Raw genomic sequence first — 26,511 nt, 5'->3', positions numbered from 1 at the left:
GTTTATTGCCCCGCCTCCTGTTTGCACCTTGGTGCCCTTGTGCCATTTCCCCCTGGCCTTTGGGAAGAAAGTGGACAAGGTCACCTTCACTAAGATTCAAGGGTTGATTGGGTTCACCATGTTTTCCCTTTTTGTGGTGTCTGCGTTTCTTACAGGGGTGAAGACATCTTAAACCAGAGGAATGAATCTCTAGTGCTGGAGTTCCAGTCGTCAGCCAGCCGATGTAGGAGGTATGATTTTGGGCATGGGGGCCTCCTCGGAAGCCCGAAATCACCCTAAATGACCAACTGCTTGCTCCATGATACATGAGGCCACTTTGTGCATCACTCCAGTCTTGTGTTTTTGGGTGGCTTGACCTGGCTCAGGGTGGCAAGACATTTGTTGAAGTCGCTGTACCCGGGGTTGCCCACAGTAGGTACCTCACAGGTGGCTGTGAGTGCAGGAGAGAGGAAGAAGTGCAATGCATGCCACACAAGCTTTTTTTTTTTTTTGACTGCAAGTGCTGGTATTGGTCCAAAAGTTAGTGAGTTTGCAGTGAAGCTAGACCTTGCCTCTTGGTCACATGTGGTTCACTTCATGTCCATTCAAGCATGAGTCATGTGTCCATAGAGATGTCTCCATTTGAAAGCCATGGAATGTTTGTGAAAGCTGGGGTTTTATATTGTAAATGTCACAAGCAGGGCAGGACGGTCATACTCTCTTCTTTGAACTAGAAGCCTGCTTCTGTGACTAAAGTGTCATTTCTACTCTGTGCCTCCCTTATGCCAGCTGCCGTCACTTCAGCCACCCCCGAGGGTTCTCAGTGATCACGATGTTGGAATTGTGAGCTCCTCAGTTGGTAAGGCTGTGGCTGCAGCCACCCTTTACATGAGGTCCCTGGTTGGACTCTCAAATCTAACAACTTGGGTAATGTGCTGAGGATGGATTAAAACTCTAATAGGCTGCACGTCTGTGTAGTTTGACGTTCCCTACTCTTCAGTTTATGTACAGTGTCTCACTGCCTTGCCAGAAGCACAGTTAGCATTGCCCCTTAGTGAATTCAAAGAATATTCTGGCCACATGGGCAGAGCTAGGAGGATAAGCAGTATTTATTTTTTGACTATTTTATTTGTGTCCTCTATAGCTATGTGGCACAAACATCCTCTCTTTTATTGAAAGTAGTAATTTAGCTAAAAAACAAAACTAAAAACCTTCCTATTTTCACAAGTTTCTTTGAATTGACAGATCCTTTCATTATTAATAACCTTCAGCAGCAACACAGGGGATTTGGGCACCAGAAGCCATTCTGAAGCCCCTTCATGGACCATCTGCATGTTTAGACCTCACGATAGCACCACATAATGAGGTGTTTTATAATGAGGACACTGGATGCCAAGAGAGCATGTGGTTTACCATCATCACGTAAGTGGTTAGGGGAGAACCACAGGTAGTAGGTAGTCCTCTAGCCACCCAGCTCAGGCATATGCCCAATGGACCAAGTGGGAGCCTTATGCAGAATGAAGAGAGGCCGCTTGGACGAATGCTTCTGCTTGGAAATGAAGATGGTGCTCATTTTGAGGGATGTGTCAGTTCTTTACAATTGGTAGCCTTAGTTCTGTGTTTACACTGAGGCCAGGTTTCTTTATCTAGTGGGCTGAAGAAAAATAAGTGTATTTCCTTCCTTCACTAAATGGGTCACTTCCTTATGATTAGTTGAATTAAGCCCTTTATTTTCTCCTTATTAGGGGGAAAGAACACTATTTCTTCCTCCGTCCTCCCAGTCATCTGGTATCTGGTCACTTCATAATTGCATTTTAGAACAGACATTAATTTTCTTCAGCAAAGAGGTTGGGTTCCTTAACGACACACCGTAGTTCAGTTTCCGCTCCCTTTCCATTGCCTGCACCCCTTCCTGCTGACGCATGTTTCCTGGTTAGGAGGAGTGACAGTGTCAGATATATCAGAAGGAAGAATTGATTCAGTCCCAGTGTGATGGCTCGAATGATTAACAGAGATCAGAAGAAGGCTCATAACTGTGAAAGCCACTGCAGCATGGAGTTTTAACAGCTCTTTGGGGGCTAGTTAATGAAAGAATCACTACAGAAACACAGCCATGCAAAAAAAAAAAAAAAAAAAAAAAGCCAAGAGCATTCCCATGTAACATTTGGAAGCTATGTCATGGGAGGAAATATGCTCGTAATTTCTATTTACACATCACAGTAATTACCATCTGCCCGAAGATTATTTTCAGTTTTCCCCTGTCAAAGTTGCTTAGATATTTCCTCTTTCACATATCAGGCAGAGAGGTCTAGTACTGGTCAGAACATGTCCTCAGGAATTTTTTCCTCCTGGAGAATGTTATTATCGGATACTCGAGCCCATGCTACTTGATTAGACTGGCTTTATTCTGATCTCTGTTCTTGTCACCATCACCATTTGTCCAGGAACTAGCCTTCTGCACTTGAGTGAGTGTCAGATTGGGCACCAGCCTTTAATTTTTGTGTGTGTGGTTGTTCTCTTTTCTCTCTCCTGATGCAGTGTCTATGAACCAGATAGAAACGTGTTACGGAGGAAAGAACGAGAAAGAAGAAATCAGGAAACTCAACAGGATGATGGCACATTTAATTCCAGTTACTCCCTTTTCAGTGAACCCTACAAGGTAGATGATTTTTCCACCCTCACTCCTCCGTACTCTCTGATCCCTGGGATGGCAGTCTTGACCAGAAATGTTGGCCAACCGTAATTTACTTAGCCCAAGGGAGACAGCCCAGCCACTAAGAAAGGGGTCTATGCCTGTAAGACTTGGCCACTCGCTCAGTAAAGTGTAACTCTTGTTTAATATTGAGATCTGCTTGCTGTGATTTTTATCAAGAATATAGACTTCATCTCTACATTTTCAAAGTCAGTGACATTTGCTATGTTTTCTAAGGTGTTAGGAAACAAACACTATTGAAAGAGGTTGGGTTATGTATTGTCACACATGGATCATGCTAGTATCAGGGTGCCTGGGAAGGCTCGTACGAAAGAAACTGCTGGATTGTTTCTCATTTATACCAAAGACCCAAGATATAACCCCTGTTGCAAAATGAAGTACCTTCCCAGAAGTCACTAGTATCTTTGGCTGCATGGAGCTGTATGGATAGTTTGGGCTCATAGCTTCTTGCACATTTAGCCTCATGTTCAGCATAAGCTTTATTCTGACTTTTTTTGACTGTCACTCTGGATTTCTAACAAGAATAATTAACGTATTTAGAAATTGAGAGCAGAAAAATTTGAGCCAAATCTGAATTTTCCAAAAAAAGCTTCCAGTGAGACTGCAAAAAGGAACGGAAAACCTCCATTTGGAGTGTCCTAGTCCGGACTGTTTTGTGAAGTTGTGACAATACATTTTTCTGGTCCTCAGCAACCACACAACCCCAAGGGTCGGTGCCTTCTTTGTTGACTCTAAGGCTCTTCCCTGCCTCCTGGGTCTGGTGTGAGGCAGAGTACTGATAGATGTCTTCAGAGGCGACAATTTTGAGTTTGGCTGTCTGCTCTCATTCTGCATGTGGCGGCCCTGGCTCTGTGTTCAGTACCAGCACCTCCCCCACCTCCATGTTTCCTTTGTCTCTAACAACAGGGTGTGTTTTCTTTCTCCAGACTAACAAGGGGGATGAGCTCTCCAACCGGATCCAGAACACTTTAGGCAATTACGATGAAATGAAAGACTTTTTAACTGATAGATCTAATCAGAGTCATCTCGTTGGCGTTCCCAAACCGGGGCTCCCTCAGGCTGCTATGAACAAGCTTGATGAGCATTTTGTTGCAGATTCACGAGCCCAACCCCAGCCCTCATCTGTCTGCAGCACTGCACCCTCCACACCAGCAGCTGTCCCTGTGCTGCAGAGTAAGAGGGGCACCATGGGCTGGCAGAAGGCTGGGCATCCGCCTCCCGACGGCCAGCAGAGAGCAAGTAAGCGCGGACACAACTTGATTGATTTGAACAGATCTGCTCACCCTAAGAACTTTAGCAAAACACCTGATCGCTGTACGTCGAGCCCTTTGTCCTCACCTTCCTCCTCTTCTTCTTCCCACTCAGCACAGCAGGGCTCTCTCAGGACCTTGCTCGGCGATGGTGTTGGCAGACACCAACCACGGGCCAAACAAGTGTGCAACATAGAGGTGGGTCTTCAGACCCAGGAAAGGCCCCCTGCAATGGCAGCCAAGCACAGCGGCAGTGGACACTGTGTTCAGAACTTTCCTCCGTCTCTGGCTTCAAAACCCAGCCTAGGCCAGCAGAAGCCGACCGCATACGTGCGGCCGATGGATGGCCAGGATCAGGCTCCTGATCAGTCTCCGAAACTTAAGTCATCCACAGAAGCCAGCGTGCACTGCACGTCGTACAGGGGGGTCCCAGCCACCAAGCCAGAGTCCACCAGAGCCAAGGGCAAGCTTCCCAAGTTCAGCGTCCCCAAACAGGCGGAGGTGAGTGATTCTTCCCCCTTTACTACTTACCTGCATCTGAGTGGCTCTGAGTAAACCCCCACCCCCCAGCAGTTGTGAGTTCAGTCCCCACGTCTCTTTATTTCACTGTGTGACTAACTTCTATTTGGTGAGATTTGTCACCAGTAGTAGGGAAGGATGTCCACATACATAATGCTTTCTTGAAAATCTCAGATTCATTAGAATCAGAATGTTTTAAGTACCAACAAATGAAGTTGTGTGTCTGTCTCTGTTAGTTCAAGAAGGGATGTCTCCTTCGATATAGTTCAAGGGATATTTTGTGAACAAGCCAGTATTGGTGGATATATCAGTTACTAGAAATAAAAGTACTTCCAAAGCTATAATTTTTAGTATGTAAAGAGGTTAATTTTTATGTGAAATATTTCAGAAATTTAACATTTTGGTCAGTTTTGAAATGTTTCAGGACAGACTTCACAAAGTTATCCTCAGAATGATTTTTAAAGTGATTGTTAAATGATTCAGTGCTGATTATGGTGAATATTCATATGTCTCAGGTGTCCCATCCATATCATAATATTTAAGACCCAGGTTCATTGATGTTAATCAAGTCAGGACTCTGTGTCCTGTCAAAACCATCTTAGGTTATATGAAGAGAGTGAAATCTTTCAGTTCACAGCCTCCTGGTTTGCATTTTGATTTTATTTGAAAGTGTTTATTCAACTGTGTAGAAGGAAAGCATGGAATATTAGAATCTAAAACAAGCAAATCACATAATCACAGATGTAGGAAAGAGTGCATAACTAGTTGCTTGAATAGAAATCTGGATTGAAAATGAAGTTTTGTTTTAGAGAAGCACGTTTCATTCTGTATTCCAAATTGATGACAGTCATCAAGAGCACATGAAGAAGTGATATGACTGCACGTTTTTGTTTTGCTGGGGAGTGGTATAGTAACTGACGTAAAATGTGAGTTCTGGAACACTGTACTTTAGGGCTGTCCAGGTGTGTTTTTCTTTTTGACAAGTTATTTTTTTAAAGATAGAGTGAAATCGTAACCAAAATATTGTTTCTGAATTCGATTGAATAACCAAATGAAACAAATGATTTGACATTTCCTCTGGCGTGTCTCACAAGGCTGAGCTGAACCATTTCTGAACTATCATCTCAGAAAGCACCATGTGCCAGTTGGGAGATAAACATATTACCCTAAGAGAAGATTCTGTGTGCATTTTTTTTAACTTTGAGTTGTTTACAAAGGTTCTAATGAGGAAATTAGTAACATGTATACCAGTAACTTCTTTCGATTATTTATTTGCGATGGATCCCAGAAAGTGTTCATTAGGAATTAAGAGAAGCAAAAACGTAACTTCTGTTAGCATTTATGTTTTTAGACGTTTGTAGGAAATGCATTTAGGCACCAACCTACAAAACCGAATGCATCAATCTCTTTGATTTTTGTTATTGTTATCAGATGACCTGTAATGGCAAATAAAGGGTGGCTTAGCCTTGAACAGATGTGACTGCAACCATCAGGAATCCCTTTATAATTTTAATCCCAATTGATTTCTTATTGAGATGATTTTTATGTACCAAAGAAACTTCAAGTTTATTCTGTAATAGTTTGTTTATTCCAGAACCCAATGAGTTGTTAAAGCTCTGGTTAAAAGCCAGGTTTTGGTCACTGATCCAGCCTTATGGAGGTCACTATACAGTTTTCATTGGGCTTTTGGGTATGTCACCAATAATGTGGACACTTTCAGGATGCCCTTCCAGGACTCTGGATTGGGAATGGCACTGGACTAGTGATTGGTAATCATAGAAAGAGAGAAATGCCTGAGGTAGAGAGTCATGCTGGCAGAAATAAGAGCTTTTATACAGGAAGTGTTTCACTCCCCCCTCATGTGATGACGTTGAACCAGCCAGCCTGCCCTCTTCCCAACTTTCAGTACTGAGCACTTCAAAGAGGGCAGTCGTGCATTGACAGAAAAGAGGTAAGAAGCATTGTTCATAAGACAGAGTTATAGTTGGTGGATTTTTTTTTTTGCAGGGAGGGGATAAACAGCTCTTGTTTTAGCAAAAAGCTTTGCATAATGTGGAAAATAGGTAATTCAAATCTTGTAACACGGCTACGTTTCATCAGTCCACGGTCATCATAAGGAAAGGACTCTGTCCCAGTTAGTATCAGGGTGGTATATTTATAAGCTGCATTTCTCAGCCTTCAAATTTAAAGGGGTCTTTTGTTTGTCAGTTTTTTATATTACTCCAAGAGATTAAGAAATTCCCTTGGCAGGGATAGCATTCAGTATTTATAGAGCAGTTTTATAAAATTAAGACTCATAACACAGAAACTGAAGAATTTAATCAAATAATCAGATTTTACTTTGAGGGAACATTTACTTTTATTTTTTGAAGAGAACAATTCAGTGTGGAAAACAATTTAAAAGATATTGATTAATGGTTGGCCATACTTGTTCACACAGATACCACCAGTATGAAAATGTCCTCTCAGTCGAAATGACCGATTTCTGGGGAGGTGAAGAATGTGTTTTTTAGGGAAACTGACAGGAAATGACCTGAAGGAAACTTGCATCTTTTGACCATCTCTTTCAAGATGTTAGCTGTAGAGCAAGACTTCTGACAGTGTGAAGAACTTGGGGGCTAAAACAAAGTGTGAGATAAAAATGACATGAAGACAAGGAATGTGCAAATATAGCTGTATGGCTTTGGGTAGGTACATCACTTATGAGACGATCAAATCAATGACCAGGTGTAATATGATGGGAGAAATTGAAAAAAAATCTTAAGACGTGATCTTTGCCCCCAACAAATTTACATGAATAAATTAGATGCCGGCATGTAGCTTTTACTTTGCAATTTCTATTACTTTCAGTCCAAACTAAATTTAAAAGTGTCCTTCCAGCATTCATCCTGATAATCCTTATAGTAGAAAATATTGTTATTTTTAAAAATTGAGAATTTATGGATAGCTTTTGCCTGATTTTATACTTTATATAAAATCTTCATTTTTTCCTTTACAATATCTGCACTCTGCCTGCTGCCATGGCAAGTTATTTGTTATAATTCTTCAATAATAGGTAATTAGTGTAGAAAAATTCAGTGCAATTTGATGTCAAAGTTAAAGACCTCAAGGGAGTGCCTTAATTGATACACACCTGCCTCTTGGCTGGTTTTCCCAGCTCAGTTTTGTATTTAATGAAAAACATATTTTTGTTGTTGTAGCTGAGTCTCTTACTCTTGACACCACCCCTCATTAAGTTAGCCTTCCCTGGAGGGTCACTTGGAAGGGTGACTACTGTTTGGTGAGCAAGGGACTTAATGAATGACTGAAACATGCATTCTAGAATGTTCCAGGGGAGGGTACACTAAATCTTATTTCCAGTTGAAGTGAATTATTTTTTGTTTCTCTCTCTCTCTCTCTCTCTCTCTCTCTCGCGCGCACACACACACACACACACACACACACACACGATTAATGTTTTCTCCTTAACATGTAATTCAAAATTCAAATGTTGGGAACTCTTTACCTGGAGGGCCTGATGTAAGTTTTTTGGAACCTGAAATTTACACTATCTTAAGGGTCCTCTTTAGGAACAAAAGAATAGAAAAACATCTTACACTTGAGATGTTTACAAAAACAGACAATAACATATCGCTAGGGTCCCTCCTGAAGCCTTGGGGGACCGCTGCCTTGGAGGCCCTGAAGGTTGTGTGTCATTAGCATCAAGGTGTCTTTGGCTCATGGAATAATAATTATTATTATTATAAATGATAACTTTAGATTTGAAAAGAGTGCTTTATGCTAGCCTCAAACTTGGTAGAATTTAAAAATAATATCTAATTATAGGTGATACAGGCAAGGCAAAAATGGGACCCTACTATGAAAAAGCCTAATATTCAGTGCCATTGAGACAAAATATGGGTTTCACAGGCTCTGAAATAGTTTGTTAGGCAGTTATAGCTTCAGCAGGTGGTATTCCAAAATATATACAGATTAGTTTCTGTTTTCTGTTAATTTAATAAATAGCAGTGATTTGAAACTGCTCTTGCAGAGGTCTCTGATGGCTGAAAATGGAATGCATTTGAGAAGAGAGGAAACCATTGGCAGCTGCCCTTAGCTTAGTTATTGATAAGGAAAGAGACACTTAAATTGAATGTCGATGCATAGACTGTATGTTAGGAGTGTTAGTCTTGGTTGATAATTCATCCACAAGAACAGAGTCACTATTTTTGGTTGCTCAGAAGTGTTAAAATAAGTAATTAAATGGCTTAAGGTATATTGATTAATCATAGCATTGTCACAATGGGCATTTTAAAATACCACAAATAAGAATAGGAAGATAAAGTACTGTGAGTCTATGAAATAGCTTCCTAGAAAAGCAATTAACTGATATATTTTTTAAAGTTCACAGAAAAATGGTTTAGGCTCTCCATTTCCTGTCACTCTTGGTTACCTTTGTATGAAAATGGGATTTCTTCCAAATTAAAGTCGGCACCAGCCTGTTGGAGGAAAAAGGCATCTGAAAGGCAGTGTGTACGTTGCACACTCACTCAAGTCTGAAGCTCTTAGTTATATTTGAGATGTATAACATTTTCAAATCCAAGTACACTATCCAATTGCTCATCGATGCACTGAGGACGCATGGCCTGCCTGGGTCTCAGTTCACAATTGTCACGGACTATTTCCACCCCCTTCCCTTCCCCTCCCTGCCATCCTCTTCCAGCCCCTGCAGACAAAGGTCACATGTGGGAAGTGTGGCTTCGTACCACCATGGTGATGCGCCCCTGACCTCAGAATGCACATCCTCCTTGTTCTCCCCCGCAGCACTTCAATCTCATATTGGATGAAATCACTCATTTCCCATACTGTAGAAGGTCACACAGAGGCAGGCACGTGGAAATGTTTCTATACTTTTTGGTTCTTTGATGTTCAGCCAGCGGGGCCCTGAAGGCAAAGCACTTCCTCACTTAAAAAATAACATTGAAAAATGTGAAGAGTGTGTATAGGACATGTCCTGTCACATGAAGGTGCTGGTGCCCGTATGTACCCTTTCTCTGGAGGATCCTTTTAGGTCACCTAGAATGCAGTGTTTCCTGGCTGTGCAGTGGGGGCGGCCCCAGAGCTGGAGTCATCACGGGCAGGCCCCGGTCAGGGGTTGCTGTCGGCAAACCCCACTTGGCTTCCCCCATGTGTCTTCTCTGTTCTCATAAAGCTTCCTCTCCTGGAAAGCATCTGGATGGAATATAGGCTGTTTTCCTTAAACTGCAGCCTTATGTGTTGACTCTATCCCTGGGCTCGTCAAGACCCCTCTGTATTTGGAGCCACTTGAAAAGATGTGTGCTCCAGCAGTGCTCTCACCCTGGGAAAACGTCATATACAACCCAGTGAGAAAAGCCTCTTCCTTTGTAGTTCATCGCTCTTTGGTTGGAAATCAGAAATCTGTGCAAGCTGCAAACATGTAGGGGAGGCGCTGGGCACAATGGCAGGATCCTGGCCCTGCAGACCAGCAAAGTCTGGGTTCAAATCCTTGCTCTGCCACTTGTGACCTGTTTGACTGTGAGCAAGTTGGTTGACTTTGCCAGGCCTCAGTTTCCTCATTTGTGAAGGGGAGAAATTGATAACACTTGATTTGGCAGTGTTATCGGAAGGAGGAGTAGTTGAGATAAAGTATGTAACACACTCAGTGCAGTGATGATGTAGTAAGCATTTGGTAAATATAGGGAATATCTCTGAAATAATAGCAAACAAAATATGAAAATGAGGATATTATTAGAGAGGTGTGTGCATGTGTGTGAAAGAAAGAAGGACAGAGACAGGTGGGAGGAGAAAGGAAAATGAAGTTCTGAAAGTTATTTCATCTTTCTTTGTTAGAAATTACTGAATTCTGAAGATGAAGATGCTCTTGGATTAATAGACAAAGCCCAGTAACAGAATTCTCCCTTGGTGAATGGTTGGTCCCCTTTGATGTTTTCTTGCCAAGACTGGGATATAAATGTCTCTTGCATTCTGTGTATTTGGCTTTTCTGAGCTATTATTATCTATAGGGAGCATAGCACTCTTGAGCTTTATTTCCAGTTAAGCGAATCACAGAATCAACAAGATTTAGGCTGAGGAAAAATGTTAGAAATTTCAGATAGTAGGTATTGAGACTCACTCATTGAACAGAGCTCTTTGAAGGCACAGACTATTAAATAGCACGTTCAATTGGGCTAAGTCTTGGAGTTACTTAGCCACATGATTAACCAGCATGAGGAATACCTTTCTAGTAGATGAAAGGAGACTCTCCCTGCTGCTGAGGGTCCATCTCTTTGCCACTGATGGGCCAACTTTGGAGCAGAATGAGGAGTGTGGTTGTTGGAGTTAGATTGTCTGAGTTTGACTCTCACTCCATTCGCTAAGTGGCTTTGAAACAGGGAATCATGGTTGTACATTTATTAGTTTGCTGGGCTGCTGTAACAAAGTAGCGTAAACAAGTTGGCTTGGAATAACCGAAATTATTTGTTTTACAGTGTCAGAGGCTGGAAGTCCAAAATCAAGCTGCAGGCAGTGTTGGTTCCTTCTGAGGGTTTGAGGGAGACTGTGCCAGGTCTCTCCTGGGCTTGCGATGGCCCTCTCTCCCTGTGTCTTCACATTGTCTGCCCTCTATGTGCATGTCTGTCCAAACTTCCCCTTTCTTCTAGGCCTTCAGTTACTCTGGATTGGGGCTCACCCTAATGACCTTACTTTAACTTGATTACCTTCGTAAAGACCCTACTTCTTTGAAAATTTTAAATTGCAAGGGATACAATTCAACGTGATAGTACCTATCAATAGCATTTTTATGACTACTTAACAAGTTAATGTTTGTGCAGTGCTTAAATAGTGACTGGTTCGTAGTAAGCACTCAGTGAAAGTGAAAATAACAACTCATAGTGATTATTATAATTACTTTTAGTAGTTCCAGTGCATTCAACCGTAGATGGTTTGAGAACTCAGAATCTGGAGATTAAGATGAAGTGGGTGAATTTCACTAAAATACGAGCTCCTTAAAAGTAAGGATTTCTGTTTTGTTTTTACTGCTTAGTTTACTCAAAGCATCCCTAACTGTGTGGGCATGTAGTTGGAGCTCCAACGGTATTAGCCGAATTAGTTAATTAACTTAAGGATATGAGTGAAGCCGGGGTCTCTCCCTCCAGTCAGTGACCTCCTCTTGTTGGGGCCTCAGGAATTTCTGCCAAAGCTTATATGGGAAGAGAGGAGCTGAACGCTCCCAAGACATAATTTATAGCTGCTGTTACAGGGAGAAATGGGAACCATATTTACTGAAGTATGTAAACACAGCCCACGTGAAATAAACCGTACTGCTGTGTGCTGACCTCAGAACAAAAGCTGAAGTAGGTAGTGGCTCTGCCTCATTTTCCTTGCTCTCTTTTGTTTGGTTTTCATGAGCAGAAGCCCTGGCTTGGGGGCAGTGTGTGTCATGTGCTGAGTCCATGCTACAGGCAGATGCTTGTGTTCTCTACATGATGTGAGCTGTAGCAAAAGGAGGCAGGAACAAGGAGGGGGATGGGGGATGATAGGAAGGGCCCCAAATTTCGTACTTGCTCCCATATGAATTACATTTTGATGGACTTAAAATAGCCCAGAATGCATGGAGTTCTTAGAAGTACCCCTTGATTCCAGGGGGTACTGAATCCCAGGATGTCCGTTGGACCTTTTTCTCTGCATGGCGTTGTATCTGCTTCATTGATCCTATGTCTGTTACAATATCTATTTCACTTATTCATAGTAGTGCATTGTTTCATAATCTATGCAAACATAATCCACATATTTATCCAGACCTCTGTTCATTTGTTGTCTTGTACACACATCCTTTGAAAATCTTTCTGGTTACATAACATTGGGGTCCACAACGTCCTAGACATGACTTTAATATGCAGGAAGTGGTTGACCACTTATCTGTGTGACAGAAAGATAAATGGTGGAAATAGGAAAATAAATACATTCAGCTATTTTTACAAGCTCTGAAAACTAATAACTAAGATTAGCTACTCTCCTCCCCAAATTCTTAGACACCTTGAAAATCTTACAGAAGCATTGGTGATGGGATGTTTTCCTCCTCTCTGTGACATCTGAGTCAGGTCTCATCCTGTCTGTGCTCTAGCCCCACAGCTAAGAGGGAACTTGCAATCTCCCAGGTGGCCTTCCTGCCTTCAGGCTGCTCTCACCCATCCTTAGGCCTACCTACAAATACACCTTTCTGTAACTGAAACTTCTTAGCTTTCATTGTGCCCACTGGGATTTTAAATTGTTGACTCTTTCAGTTTTTTATTATTATTATTTCTGTAGGTTAGATCCCCACTGTGTCTCTCATGCAGAGTCCTGCCACCCTTTTCCAGATGGGCATTGAGGTACATTCAAGATGGGTTTTCAGAATAGCCTTCCTTGCTTCATCATAGCCATCTAAATCACTCCTTTACCATCTGATTTTTACCCTTTTATAATTTGTGGTAATATAATGGAAAAAGGAAAAAGCAGAAGGGTTTGGGGATACACCATGAATTGGAGGGTAGGGAGCTGATTACAATATTGAAAAGGGAGGGTGGTGTAATCCTCACTGAGAAAGTGAGATTTGAGACACAAGGAGGGTAGGCAGGAAGGCTTGCGGAAGAAAAGTGTCAGGGGATTTCTAGAGTGGACCTACCTGGAATGTGCCTCCTCGCCCTGCAATAGCAAGAAAGCTGTGTGTCATAGTGGGTGCACAAGGGGAGGGCAGAGGAGAGTAGTCCACCTTGTGTAAGGCCTGTGGGCCACAGTCAGGACTTTGGCTTTGCTACGAGTGACAGTGGGGAGCCACTGATGGGGTTTGAGCAGAAAGAGCCATGACGTGACTTAGGCAGTAAAAGGATCAGTTTGGCTGTCATGTTGAGGGTAATCTCTAATGGGGCAGGGCCAGAAACAGGGTTTCGGCTGGCAGATTATTGCCCTAATCTCATGATTAGGACAGGTTGCAGCAGAGGTGATGAGGAGCTTGGATTTTGGGTATATTTTTAAGGAGTGCAAGTAAGGGTTGCTGACAGCTTGAATGACAGAGACCAACTGAGGAAAAATCTTTGACCTGAGCTGCCGAAAAAATTTGCTCTCATCTGAGACGGGAAAAGCTATATGTGAAGCAGGTTTTTGAGGGGAGGAGCAGGAGTTCATTTGAGAGTCTTGAATTTGAGGCATCAGGTAGACACCCAGGTGGAGATGATAAGAAGGCACACAAATTGGAGCCAAAGTTTGGAGTTTGGTAGAGAAGGAAACCTGTATGTAGTGGGCTGGAGACACAGATTTGCAAGCTGTCGACATTTGTGTGCTGCATGCAGGGAGTAAGGGTGGTTCAAGAAGGCACGTGAGCCCTGGTGCCCCCATAGCAAGGGGTTAGTGGGAAGAGGAGGAGCCAGCAAAGGACACAGAGAAGACGGGATCAGTAAACAGGAAGAAAACAATAGTGTCTAGAAGCTTCAAGGAAGGAAGGAAGGTATCAAGAAGGGAAGGGAGTTATCAGTGGTGTCCATTCTGTTGATTTTGGATTTAGGAGCATGAAAGTCACCAGGTACCTTGAGAGTTTTGGGGACCAAAGCCTGTTTGAGTTTAAGAGAGAATCAGGAAGAGGAATTAGGGACATCATATCTAGGCAATACTTTCCAGAAGTTTTGCTGCAAAGGGCAGCAAAGATTTTGAAAGTAGTATGTCTACATTGTAAAAATATGAATAAAATTAAGGCAAAAAATTACCTGTAATTCTGCAATTTGGATAATCACAGTTAAGATTTTGGTATAGATCCTTCTGTTTTTTTTTTTCTATATGTATACTTTCTTTATTGAATTGAACTGAAGCTATTATACATGGTTGTGTTCCCATTTATTTTCTTACATACCAAAATCACTTTACCATGTCATTGAACAATTTTTTGCAACATTCAATATATGGCCTTTGTATCTCATTTAGTTATGAAACTTACTATTTTTACCTTATGATGATACCATAATTTTTTTACATAATATTTTGTTGAGCATTTAAGCTGTTGTCTGTTTTTTTACTATTATAAATTATTCTGCAATGAATAAACTTATAAGTAAGTTTTGTGTAGGTATTTTCCAAAGAAAAATTCTTAGACATTTAACTTATTCAAAAATGGAAAGGTTTTCATATATACTCTTGTGAATTTTGTTCATGTCCTTTACCCATTTTTCTGTTGGACGTGTTTGTACTCTTTCATACTGAGTTTTGAGTTCTTTAAGTATTAAGGGAATTGAGCTTTCCTAAATATAAGTAATTCTCCCAGTTTGTTGATTAACTTTTGTTTGTAATGGAGAAATTAAATTTTGTATCTTCTCTTTTGATCTCTTCCTTTATAATATAGTTAAAAAGTCTATTTCTATAGATACAGTAAAGAGTTAAGTCTATAATATGAAACCTTTCAGGAACTAGATGAAAAGCTATATATCTGGAATTTATTTTGATATAAGGTAAGTGTTTACTTATTTGTTTATTTTTTCAAATAGTCAAATTCCAGCATAACTGATTAATTAGTCCATCTTTAAGATTTCAGTAAGAAAAAAGATAAATACTCCATCTTCATGGAATTGTGATGTAGCTATAGGTAGGGGTACCATAATACAGTTTCTTGTGAAACTGGAAATCTTAAGTCAAAATGCCCACCCTTTCTTCAAGACCTAGCATGAGTCCTGCCGCTTCCACAGGCAACTCCAGCCTCTGAGGAGTGAGCATCCTTTCCTCTGTATCCCTGTTATATAAGAGTCCAAAGTTCTGAAGTGTTACCATCTATTATTGCATATTTTTATCTGTGTCTGTCTGAACTTGCAAACATTGTAAGCATCTTGAAGACAGGGTCCCCTTCCCATTTTTCTTTGCGCCGTTTCTGGGTCCTACTAGATCAGTACTGAATTTTTCTTTCTGAGGTCTGTATATTGAATTTCTGCTCCTGAAAAATAGAAAGACACACCTACTTTTACTGATTTAAATGATATTAGGTAAATCAATGACAAACATAAAGACTAAAGACCACAATGAAGTGCAAGCAGAGCATAGAATCTGACCCCGCCCTCATCCCCAGCTATTTTTAGACTCCTAGGTATTTCCTAAGCATGTCATTTCCTTCCACACTTTTCTCTCTTTGCTTACACTTGGTTTATTATCCTTTCCTAGAGTGGCTGCCAAATTCTTTCTTCAAGGCCAGTTCCTCTGATTAAAAAATAATAAATACTTGGAAGTTAGAAAGTTACATTTAGAATTGATTGTTGTTAATATATTGGCATATTTGCTTTCCATCTTATCCTTGATAGTTTTCTGTTTAATTACTCATTGTTTTTATTAACAGATTCTATGCTTATTTAAATAATTGAAATAAAAAAATGAAATTGAAAAGTCAACTTACAACCCACCATCCAGGAAAAAAATCACAAACTTAAGATGAATTTTATTCCAGATAACATTCTCTCTTTCTTCACAGGTGTCTCTCTCTGTCTCTGTCTGTCTCTGTCTCTATTATTCTGTCTCTGTCTCTATTTCTTTGGTTTAATCAAATTTGTATCCTCTCTTGAGCTTTCATATATATTCTAAAATGCCCGTCTTGTTATGTCTTACAGATGGTTTGCTCTTTCCAGTTGCATACCTAAAGAATTATTTCTTTAAATTTCTGTAGCTTAATCAAAATATGTTACAGTATTGAGCATTCCCTAAAACATGGAGTGCTCTTTCAATCTTTCAAGATTAGTTCATTTTTCTAGTTCTGGGGATTTTTTGTATATTAAGTGTTTGCAAATGTTGTTTGCACATTCTGTTTTTAATTTGCCTCTTAAAGGACTTACCCTTATGTTGAATCATCTTTGTCTTTCTTTCATATCAATTAGTTCCTTTGCAATCGCTTTGATCTATATTTTTTCACCTGCACTCATCACTGTTTTCCTAAGCCATTTCTATATCAGTAAGTCAGTTTTTGTTGTCTATTCTGTTTTTTGCTGCCTCTTATTTTTTTCATTAGCTCTATCCCATGATCATACAGTTTTGTTAAAAAAAAATTTGCCCCAATGATTACTTGTCACTCTTTTCTAAGAATTTACAGTATTTTAATTCTCATTTCTATTCTACTAATTATAAGGTTAGTTTGTCATAATACATGTTTTATTTTTTATGAATAAGTTAGAAATCAAATTTTCCTATATGTACACTATTAAATTTTGCTCCTTTTTTTTTTTAAACTATCATTTTCCAGTACCAAAACACTCAGCAAAATAAGCATCTCTATTAGGTATTGATTAAAGCTTGGTACCACTTCATGTGATGGATTTCAAAATCAGTGTCTTGAAAACAAGGCAAAAGTTTACTTTTTTTCCCCCATTGAATATCTGAGGTACTTCTCTGAGGTACTTATCACACACCTCAGATAAGTACTATCCTGTGGCATTCTCCCATGGATGCAAGCTCCTTTTCCCCTGTTGTTCTACCACCTATAGGAGATTTATGCTTATCCACATCATTCCAGATGGCCCATGTTCCTTCCTAGCCCTCAAGGAGAGAGGGAAGAGGGAAGGGGCAGGGGAGGGCATATCCACCCTTTAAAGGTTTAACTTGGAAGGAGCACAGACCACTTTGCCACATATCCTATTGACCAGAATTAGTCACCTTCAAAGAAGGGTGAGAAATGCATCCAGCCATTATGCTGGGTCACCATGGGTCCAAATAAAATATTTTTATTATTATGGAAGAAGACTTGAGTAGATATTGTGGAAAAACAATCAACTTCTGCCCTATTTATAGTAGCTATTACTTTATATCAGTGGTTGTATGTTTAAGGGTTTATCTCTCATGATTTTTGTGAGCCTTCAAAGGAAGGAATCATTTTCCCCAACCTCATTTCCCCAGTGCCTGAGTCCAACATATAATAGGTGTTAATATCATTTTTGTTGAATTGTTGTTTTGCATTAAAATGACACAGTCTATATAATTTTTTGAATTTCTGAAAGAATGGGATGTGTAAATTCATGAAGTGTTTTAGAACATTTTGTAGATTTCTAAGAAAAAGAAAAAGGCTTTCTATTATATTCTAGTTTGATAATTGTCCCTGAAGTAAATGATAGCTACAAAGTATGTGAATTTGATGAAAGTCACTATAAATATAGTCATTACTAGAGGCTTCTTTTACTCGATATGAAAATGACTTAGGATAATAAGTGGATTCCTATCTAAATTCATGAGTTCTCTTATGACATTTGGGTTAAGCCTGAAATGGATTAATTTTTTTCTGATAAAGTTTCTTAAGCTGTGATTTCTCTGGTGACCATGTTTAATTAGATATTAAGTAAACTGCTTATCTTTATACCAACAGGTTTTATGACTACATTTTTTTTTTCCTGAGCTGTGTTTCACAGATTAAATTGCTAGCGGAAGTAAAAAAAAAAAAGAAAAAATTTAGTAAACTATATATCCTTAGATTTTAAATTAAAAACATGTCCACTTTTTAAATGAAAAATAAATAAGCTTAAATGTAAAGGACAGAGATAGGTAAGATAGTATAAATATATACATATTCTAGTGAAAAGAAATAAATTTTGCTTTTCCAAGTACAATTTTTCCCCTAGACGCTGGGTATGCTTTTTTTAAGTGGAAAAATTCTATTTAATCTGAAAAGGCTGAAACATTTTATGATAAGGTTCTGAAGGTTTTAATTAAAAACTTGAGTTTTCTTTTTTTAAAATACTGTATAGCACAGTAAGATTGTCCAACTCCAATATGATGTCCGCCCTCCCCACCACTCCCTCCCTCCCGTGCTGGAATGGCCACATAAATGTGGAACACCGAAGAGTGATTTAATTTTCTCTTCTGGTGCTCTGGAACCACAGAGACTGATCTGGAAACCCCAGGCAACCTTTTGTACAGACCAGAGTGAGAGTTTCTGAGTTGCCAACAGTATTAAGATCCAATATGGAAGGAAGATTAGCAGTGGTCAGATTTACTAAAGACATAAAGTTTGTAACAGTCTGGTTTTTCTTAGTTCTATTTGGTTTCCCTGAACAGAGCAGATATTTAGAAGAGACTCTTATTCCCCGGAAGTTTCCTTAGTTCCATCAAACTAGAAGTAAAATGATCTTTACTTTTCTCTCTTAATCCTCTCTCCTCCCCACATGAACTTCCAGTGAAGAACAGGTAGAGGTGGGTGAGCTGAGTAACCTCTCTGGGAGGAAAAGTAATGTCTCACCTGGTTCTGTAAAGCCTTGAGTCGGTTGGGGTTCATCTGTGTACTGGGTCTGTGTTTCTGGCATGTGTTCCAGACCAAGTTTTTAGCATGTGTCACAGTGTGGTACTTTTGGGGCCGTGGTGCTTAAACAACATCCAAGCTGTGGTCTCTTTTTTCCAGCTGCTTTCTGGGTGGTTTCATTTTAACGAGTTAGACCCACATTGATATGGCAACACATAACATCTTCTCACTGGGACTTAACGTCCTGGAATCATCTTGGCTTTGTCTGTATCCACACCATATCTGTTGATTGATCTATTCAAAAGTCTCATAGTCTTCCAAATCATAGTACTACCTTTTTATTTAACTATTTCACTTTCATACTAGCTTTTCTGGCTTTTGAATGGTCATCTCATCAATTTCTCTTTAACCCTGGATGACATTATCTAATTAATCACCCCAAAGATCCAGTTTTATCACCAACTAAAAGCACTGGTAAGTTCCCTATTCTGTGCAGGATACAGAACAAACATTCTATGGACAAATATAAGTTGTTTAAAGATAATTCAATTTCACAATTCCTTTTTTTTTTAATTAATCATGGTAAAAAAAAACAGCATAAAATTGACCATCTTAACTATTTTTGAGTGTACAATTCAGTCGAGTTAAGTATATTCATTTTGTGTGCAACAATATTTCATAATTCTTGAGGGTTTTATTACCTCTTCATTAAAAAAAAATAGTGAATCGTGTTACATCTAACACAGGTTTTTAAATATTTTATACTACAGAACTTCATACCACTCCATTGAAAGCATTATGTGCAGATGAATGGTGGCTGCTGGAATCTTTTGTGCCCATTATAACTGTGCTGCTCTGTCTTCCATTTCCTAGTATCTCCAGCATGAGTAAGGACCATGCCTCACTCATATTAGATACTTGGTACTTTTGTTGATTGGCTATGATGGATGATGAGACCATTGTTGATGTAGGATGTTGGTTTTCCTGACCACCCTTCCAATCATAATCATAATTGCATGATGTTCCAATGAAACACAATTCAACTACATCAATAAAAAATAGCTAATATTGTTAACACTCTCATACCAGAGCAATTAAAATTAAAAAGAGGATATGTGAAAGCAGCAAAATGCTTTTCTAATATCTGTTAATGATCTTATTCAAGTGAATTATTTGATTTTATATGCATTTTCAAATGCCTTAGAAGTAACATGAAAGAGAGCATCCTATTTTGAACTAATTTTCAACCTTCTAATTTCATATGATTAAAATTCACAGATAGACTTTGCAGGCTTCTTTCCAAACCTAAGCCCCTGATTCTTTCTTTTTCAGTTTTTAAATTATTATTGGGCCAGTTGTAAGCAAGACTGGCTAGATATAAGACTTTGGTCAATTTTCTTAATTGCTCTGGCTTTCAGGTGTATTTAATTTTCCTTACTTTGTTCCAAACATATTTTGATTTCTTTACGTGATGTACCAATGACCAAAGTAGAAATATAACATAGAACATTGTCGAGCTCAGCACTATGTTCTGCTCTTAGCACTCTAAAAGAGACTAATAAAACCATAAAACCTTGGTATTGCAATTTTAAAATCCTTAAGAGTACAAGATAAAAAAAAGTCACATGTCCATAAACCTGAGAAATCACTTTTATATTTTGTGCATTGAAATGTTGGAATTCTGGATCCTGTGCTCTTTTTTGCCCTACGCTTTTTCAGGAGGAGGGTGCTTTATCCATTGCGATCACTTTATATACTATCTATATGATTACAGTATGTATCTCCAGTCCTAACCTTCCCTCAAAGCTGTGAAGCCATATTTCCAAGTGCTTTCTTGATGTGCCTGCACAGATGCTTTTGTAGACACTACACACTTCTTTTCTGCAGAGGGCTTCTCCCTTAAAATTCTGTGTGTTGATTATAGGAGGGCCTTCACTGAACCTCTAAGCTAGACCCTGGAGTCATTCTTATTTGCTCTACTCCCAGCATTCTACCTCTACTCCACCATTAATTCCTTTTAATCTTAGAACTAAGAAAGTCACAAGTGGGATCCCTCATCCATGTGTTTTGTCACCTTTTGGCTTCTTGCCATTAATCTCTTCAACATCTACATCACTAGCAGACATGTGCTGCTATATATATATATATATATATATATATATATATATATATATATATATATTTATATATTTACATAAGAAAAGGAAATGAAAAGGAACAACTAAATCTGATCATGTTAAATTCTTGCTCTAGCAGCTCCCTTTGTCAACCTACTTTCCCTGGAATGTCTCCCATGTGCATTGTGCAGAGCATCAATTTTGAGGGATGTCAACTTACTTGATATAAAAACATTTTTTTGCGAGCAACTCATAGAATTAGTATTCTGAGAAACATGCTAGAAAATACTAACCTAGAAGAAAACAAATCTAGATATTAGGCCCAGCATATAGGACCTTACAGTCTTACACCAGCTCACCCCTCTAGCTTTAGCTTCACAGTACCAAGCCAGGTACAGTGCGCTTTGGCCACTCAGAACTAGACTATTGTCCCCCTAACACACCATGTACTTTCATGCCTCCATACTTTATGGTCAACTTCTCTATACCAGGAATCTTCTGTATTCACTCACCTTCATCCCATCAAGCAGCTGTCACTAAACCTTCTTTATCATCTCTGTGAAACCTCTACTCGTGCAATGAGTTGCTTTCTATGTTCCTTCACAGCACTTCTTATCCCCATCTATTACTTATCCATCTATTCATCCATTTATCCATCCTTCATCCATCCATCCATCCAACCTTCCCATCTATTAGTCCATTTATCCATCCTTCCATCCGTCCATCCTTCCATCTATCGATCCATCACCACCTACCTATCCATCCATCTTATTATATTTTCATGAGATTCACGTAACTGTCTCCTTTACCGGTCTGTGAGCTTCTACTCAGGCTGACACCCTGTCTTATTCACCTTTATATCCTTGGCACTGAGTACAATGCTTAACCATGCAGGTGCTTTACAAATCAAAGTCAAATTAAATTAAAAAGCTTTAAAATCACATAGCAGTTCTTTCACAAAGGATTCATAGTGTTTTATAAGCAAGTGTCATCCTAGGCTGGAGATTGAGGAAGTAATGCATTTTATTATACCCTGTCAGAATTCTGGCTGGACATTAAATTCTTAAATACCAGAGAATACTTTTAGAAAAGGTATGGGTAGTACAAAGTAGCTCATGAATAAGCTTCATTTGGGGTAGCAAATGATCAGTAGAAAAGTGTCAACACTCTGAGTGAATAGGAATTGGAAATCATATAATTTCATTAAGGGTACAGATCTAGTTTCCCTAAATTCTAGCTACAAAGGAGTTCTTTAAAATAAATATCCATACTCTGGCATAAGCAAAAGTCCAAAGTAACATTGCTTATTCCAGCTAAAGTTGGGAATAAATTACAATTAGATGAGCCCTGCACTGTCCTAGGTCCTCAGCTTGATCTCGGAATGACATTAATGGAAATGTCTGTGGATGAATTTAAACTAACATCAGCCTAATACAGCAGCTCCGAGTGTGTGTGTCTGTTTGTGCAATCAGCACATGTGAAAGCAAAACCTCATGTTAAGGTATTGCAGTTCACTTTAACAAACCCCACTTTATAGAGAGGTCCATTGTGGTAGGTACCAGTTCTCCTGGGCTTTCACTTATAAATGTGGACACCACGTAGATTAACGCAAAAACCGTGGATAAAGTTTTCCAGATGCTTTTCTTTTAGGTTTAATGGTTTAACATTGATTATTATATAGGATCAAGCTATCAGAAAAGAATTCAGCCTTTGAAACAATGTTGAAACAGATGAACAGACATAAAGAGAGAGGTCAGAGAGACCCTCCTCTTAGGGTAAAGAAAGTCCCTTTATGCCTTTGACCCCAGTTCATGCATTGATGGTCACCATTTGAGAAGTGCAGCTGTGAAGCCACGTAAAGCATGTGTGATTATGTTTGTAATGATCAGCCTTTTTGTCTCCCAGAGAACTAACAGAGATGAAAGTGTGTGGAAAACACCACCCTCATCATCATTAGTAAGTTTACTTTTCCAAGTACTCTAATGGCTTAATGCTTGCTTACAGCACAATGTCTACTTCTGAAACTGTGATTCTAAATGAAAAGTCCACCGTTATTTAACCTACCCGTCAAACATTACTGAACTCCACATTGAATATCTTGGTGGTGTTAGTGCTTTCGATCAAGTTTAATATTCACTCTTAGAAAATACCAGATCAGCTTGAGTAGGCATTATCTTGTATTTTTTATCTTTGCATTAGCTTGTTTACATCTGTGGATTTCTATGAGGATTATCGTTCCTTAGGCAAAACAATGTAATGTGTCATTTAAAAAAATGCACTTAGAACCACATTTTACTGAAAATTACGTGTTTAGAATTGCTTCTTTCCTTTATAGTAGTGAAAATGAGCAACACAATAAAAATTTATTTTTATTTATATTTTTTGGGAGGATATTGAATTTCACATGCTAGACAAGAAACTATTCTTGTCTAATTTAAGCTTAAACATTTGGCTAGCTATTCAAAAAGTATAAGTTATGACTTGTTAAAGATCGTTAATAAAAACACTGTTGTAACAGTGTGAGGAAGTTATGAACACTGGACAGTTGAGTCATATGCAGAGGGTGTGGCTAAAATTGGTGAGAACGTGCTTACAGTTGACATTGAAAGTTATGAAGTTTGGTGCACACGTTGCCTGTCTTTTTAATGTTTTTTTTTTTTAACTCTCTGTGGAAGTACAATTTATATATGGAAAAGTGATCCTTAAAGAGAGTATACATATTGAACACATCTATGTGACCATCACCCAGATTAAGAGATGGAGTGTACCGGACCCCAAGAAGCCGTCTTGGGCCCCCCTCCCAGTAACTACCTCACCTGCCGTAGGGTGGCCACCAGCCTGACTTCCAGCACAAATTGCTCTTGCCTATTTCTGTACTTTATATTACTGGGTTCTTGTTTAGCATCATGTTGGTGAGATTCATCCATGTCATGTGAATTGTAGATTGTACTTTCTCATTGCAGTAGAGTGGCATTCCATTAATTTGTCCCCACCTATTCATTTTTATTATGATTTTGTCATTCATTAATTTTATTTCTCTGATATTACTGCCCACCAATTTACCTTCAAAAAGGTCAAATGCTATTCCTTTTACTGCACGTGCCATGCAAGCTTTTTAAAACATAGATAAATGAGGCAGCAATAAATTTAGCAAATTTTATGAGTAAAAAACTGGTGGCACATTTTCATTATTTGAAAAGAGGTCATGTCCATAGCAATCCATTGCAATTCTGAATATGTAAAAAGAAAGCAAATCTGGTAGAATGCCAAAATATAGTTGCAAGATGATGACAGAAATACAGTTGTACTTAAAGTTTGGACATTGCCTTATACTTTATCATTGACCGGATGACATTTTTAAAGAGACTGTATCAGAGCAAAAAAGGTAAATTCGGTTGGTTACCCAGTACAAAATTTCCAGCATGTAAATACCTCACATCTGTGTATTTGTTTTGCTGCAGACATAACCAGCAAGAGTTTAGTGATGAAATCTGTTCTTAATTATGGGAGCAGCTGTTGGAGTGCTAGCCATTTTTTTCCCTCCTCATGTGAAGTTGCCTGGTTTACTTATTTTTGCCGGCATTTTTCAGGGTTGCTAGTGCAGAAAGGGCTCCTTTGTGAGAGGTTGCAATTTGTTTTCTGTATGAGAGCCAGTGCAAATGGACTCAATCTGCACAGCAGGGTGGTTTTGTCTGTCCTCCCAGCACACTGCAAGCTGCCCTATCTCCGCTCAGCACCAGGGACCTGTAAAACCACCCAACAAATGAGGGGGCTATTACGTGTGCTGGCAAGAATCTCAGGCAGGAAGCAGGACGCATGCATTAACTGGGTGCTTCTGATGGGCGGCAGAGTGGGCCAGTACAGAACTGGAACAGATGATATTACCGTATTACTTTGTTTTTATTCTTGTGAATTTATTAACATACCTCTTCCCATTTCTATTTAGTTATTTTTACATCTGTGGGGCTGTCACATATTATGATCATGTTGCTCACCAACACAAAGCAGAAACACGTTCAGATAATCTTTTAGGTGATTTCTTAAACAGTCTTAGTGCTCAACCCAAGGCTTTTACAGAAGGGGCCTAAATTTTAATTTCTCCAGGTATTTCATAGCATACCAAAATAAGGACTTCAGACGAAACTGAGGATCTTTCAGTATTAAAATTTTCAACTCAGGACTGAACTTAAAAGCTTCATAGGCCCCTTTCATATACAGAAATCAATGATTTGTTTAGTTGGGAGTGATTGATGCCTATTTATCAGTCTTAGCTGCATCATGCTCCCGGTCATTTCACCTCTAGCCATAATCACCTAAACGCTTGAATCTCGACATTTTAAATGTTAAAGAGAACACTACCTTGTAAAATTGAAAATAAAAGTCAACAACAAAAATGCAAAAATCAAGCTTGCTCTTAAGTTAGGAGGAAAACATTTTTATCGTATTTTGTTTTATGTTATGTAAAAAAGAAATAACTTTTCTTTCTCATGTTTGAAAAGCAGGATTTCCTAAGCTTTGTGAAGTGGATTTCTTCTAAATTAGTGAAATTAAAATTAATATTGTTTAATTTTTCTGCTCTGCTGGCACTTTCTAGAGCCATGTAGGACTGTTGCAAAACCTTTGGAGTATTCAGTTCTCTAAACCTTCTGAAAACTGCTTGCCTGGCAGCATTTTTCTCTTTTTTATTTTAATTAAATGCAGACCAACCAAAACAATTATATGAGTAACTTAGCCCATTAAAGCCTCTTTTACACAAAGAATTCAGGGAAAAGTGAGTTTTTCTCACCTGAATTGTCCAGATAATTATGTTTGTGCCTCTGGCCCTTCCCAAGTCAGTAGATCAAAAGACTCTGGTCCTACTTTCTGCTCTTCAGCCTTTCCCCAAGGGGGCCAAGCCACCCCAAACACTGGCAGGCCAAAGCTGCCTGGTTAGCAGAGATTTTGTCATGTATTTGATGTGGTTTCAGGATAAGTTCATAGCATTAGGAGTGATAGCAATAACAAGGACATTTAAAAGTAATTCACAAAGTGATCCACAAAAAATGAATTGTATCATCTTGGATTAAGGAAAAAAGATGACCATTATCCTTTATATGAATTATTGAGAAATCATAAACCATTCAAGGCAGAATGGGGGAAGCGGGCCAGAGAAAGAGTAGGCTTCATTGGTTCTGCCCCCTGTGCCGCGGGAGTAGATGGTGACTGAAGAAAAACTGAGTTAATCTCACTGTACCAGGCTTTTCTGGGTCATTAAGCAGAACTTAAATTTTATCTAATATATTTCTAGTCTCTTAAGGCTGAGTTCTCACATGAGTGATTTTTTAAGGGGCTGAGACTTTTGTCTTTATTAACAATATGTGGATTATCCCAGGAATGCATGGTTATATACTTGAAATATGAATTAGTACTTATACCTTATGACAGAGATTATGTCCTATCCCTCAGGACAGATTACCTGTATGTGACAATTACCTGAGTAATCATAGATGTGTGAATGTTTTCAGTTTCATCCCCTATTGAAATTCCTTCCCCCACACTCCTGTCTTTAATTAGGAAGTTATTTTTTTCTGTCCTTTCTGAATTTCTGTATTATTTTTCATCTTAGTTCTCTTCTTGATTGCCTGGTCTACAGTTTCATTTTGAGTTAAATGCTCCATGTTTAACGTTTTCTGCAGATTTCTAGTAAATTTAATACTCTGGACCCACAGCATG

At 39.0% G+C, this 26,511-nt stretch overlaps 1 protein-coding gene across 9 annotated transcripts in view; it reads left to right on the top strand.

The window, feature by feature from the left end:
• AFF3 (AF4/FMR2 family member 3) overlaps positions 1 to 26,511 on the top strand; it is a 500,129-nt gene that overhangs the window by 112,896 nt on the left and 360,722 nt on the right. For 2 of the 9 annotated variants that reach the window (XM_016157239.2, XM_016157240.2), the window contains exons 2-5: positions 156 to 230; positions 1,251 to 1,401; positions 2,518 to 2,638; positions 3,619 to 4,443. In XM_016157239.2, coding sequence (XP_016012725.2) covers positions 1,382 to 1,401; positions 2,518 to 2,638; positions 3,619 to 4,443 — 966 coding nt within the window. In that variant the 5' untranslated portion in view covers positions 156 to 230; positions 1,251 to 1,381. Of the gene's footprint in view, positions 1 to 155; positions 231 to 768; positions 839 to 1,224; positions 1,402 to 2,517; positions 2,639 to 3,618; positions 4,444 to 26,511 lie in introns of all 9 variants that reach the window. The other 7 variants (XM_016157243.2, XM_016157242.2, XM_016157236.2 and 4 more) reach the window with 5 other exon arrangements.

This window comes from Rousettus aegyptiacus, unplaced genomic scaffold (genome assembly GCF_014176215.1).
Source record: "Rousettus aegyptiacus isolate mRouAeg1 unplaced genomic scaffold, mRouAeg1.p scaffold_m13_p_7, whole genome shotgun sequence".
Taxonomy (NCBI): domain Eukaryota; kingdom Metazoa; phylum Chordata; class Mammalia; order Chiroptera; family Pteropodidae; genus Rousettus; species Rousettus aegyptiacus.
This window is presented reverse-complemented; position numbering and strand designations above follow the sequence as displayed.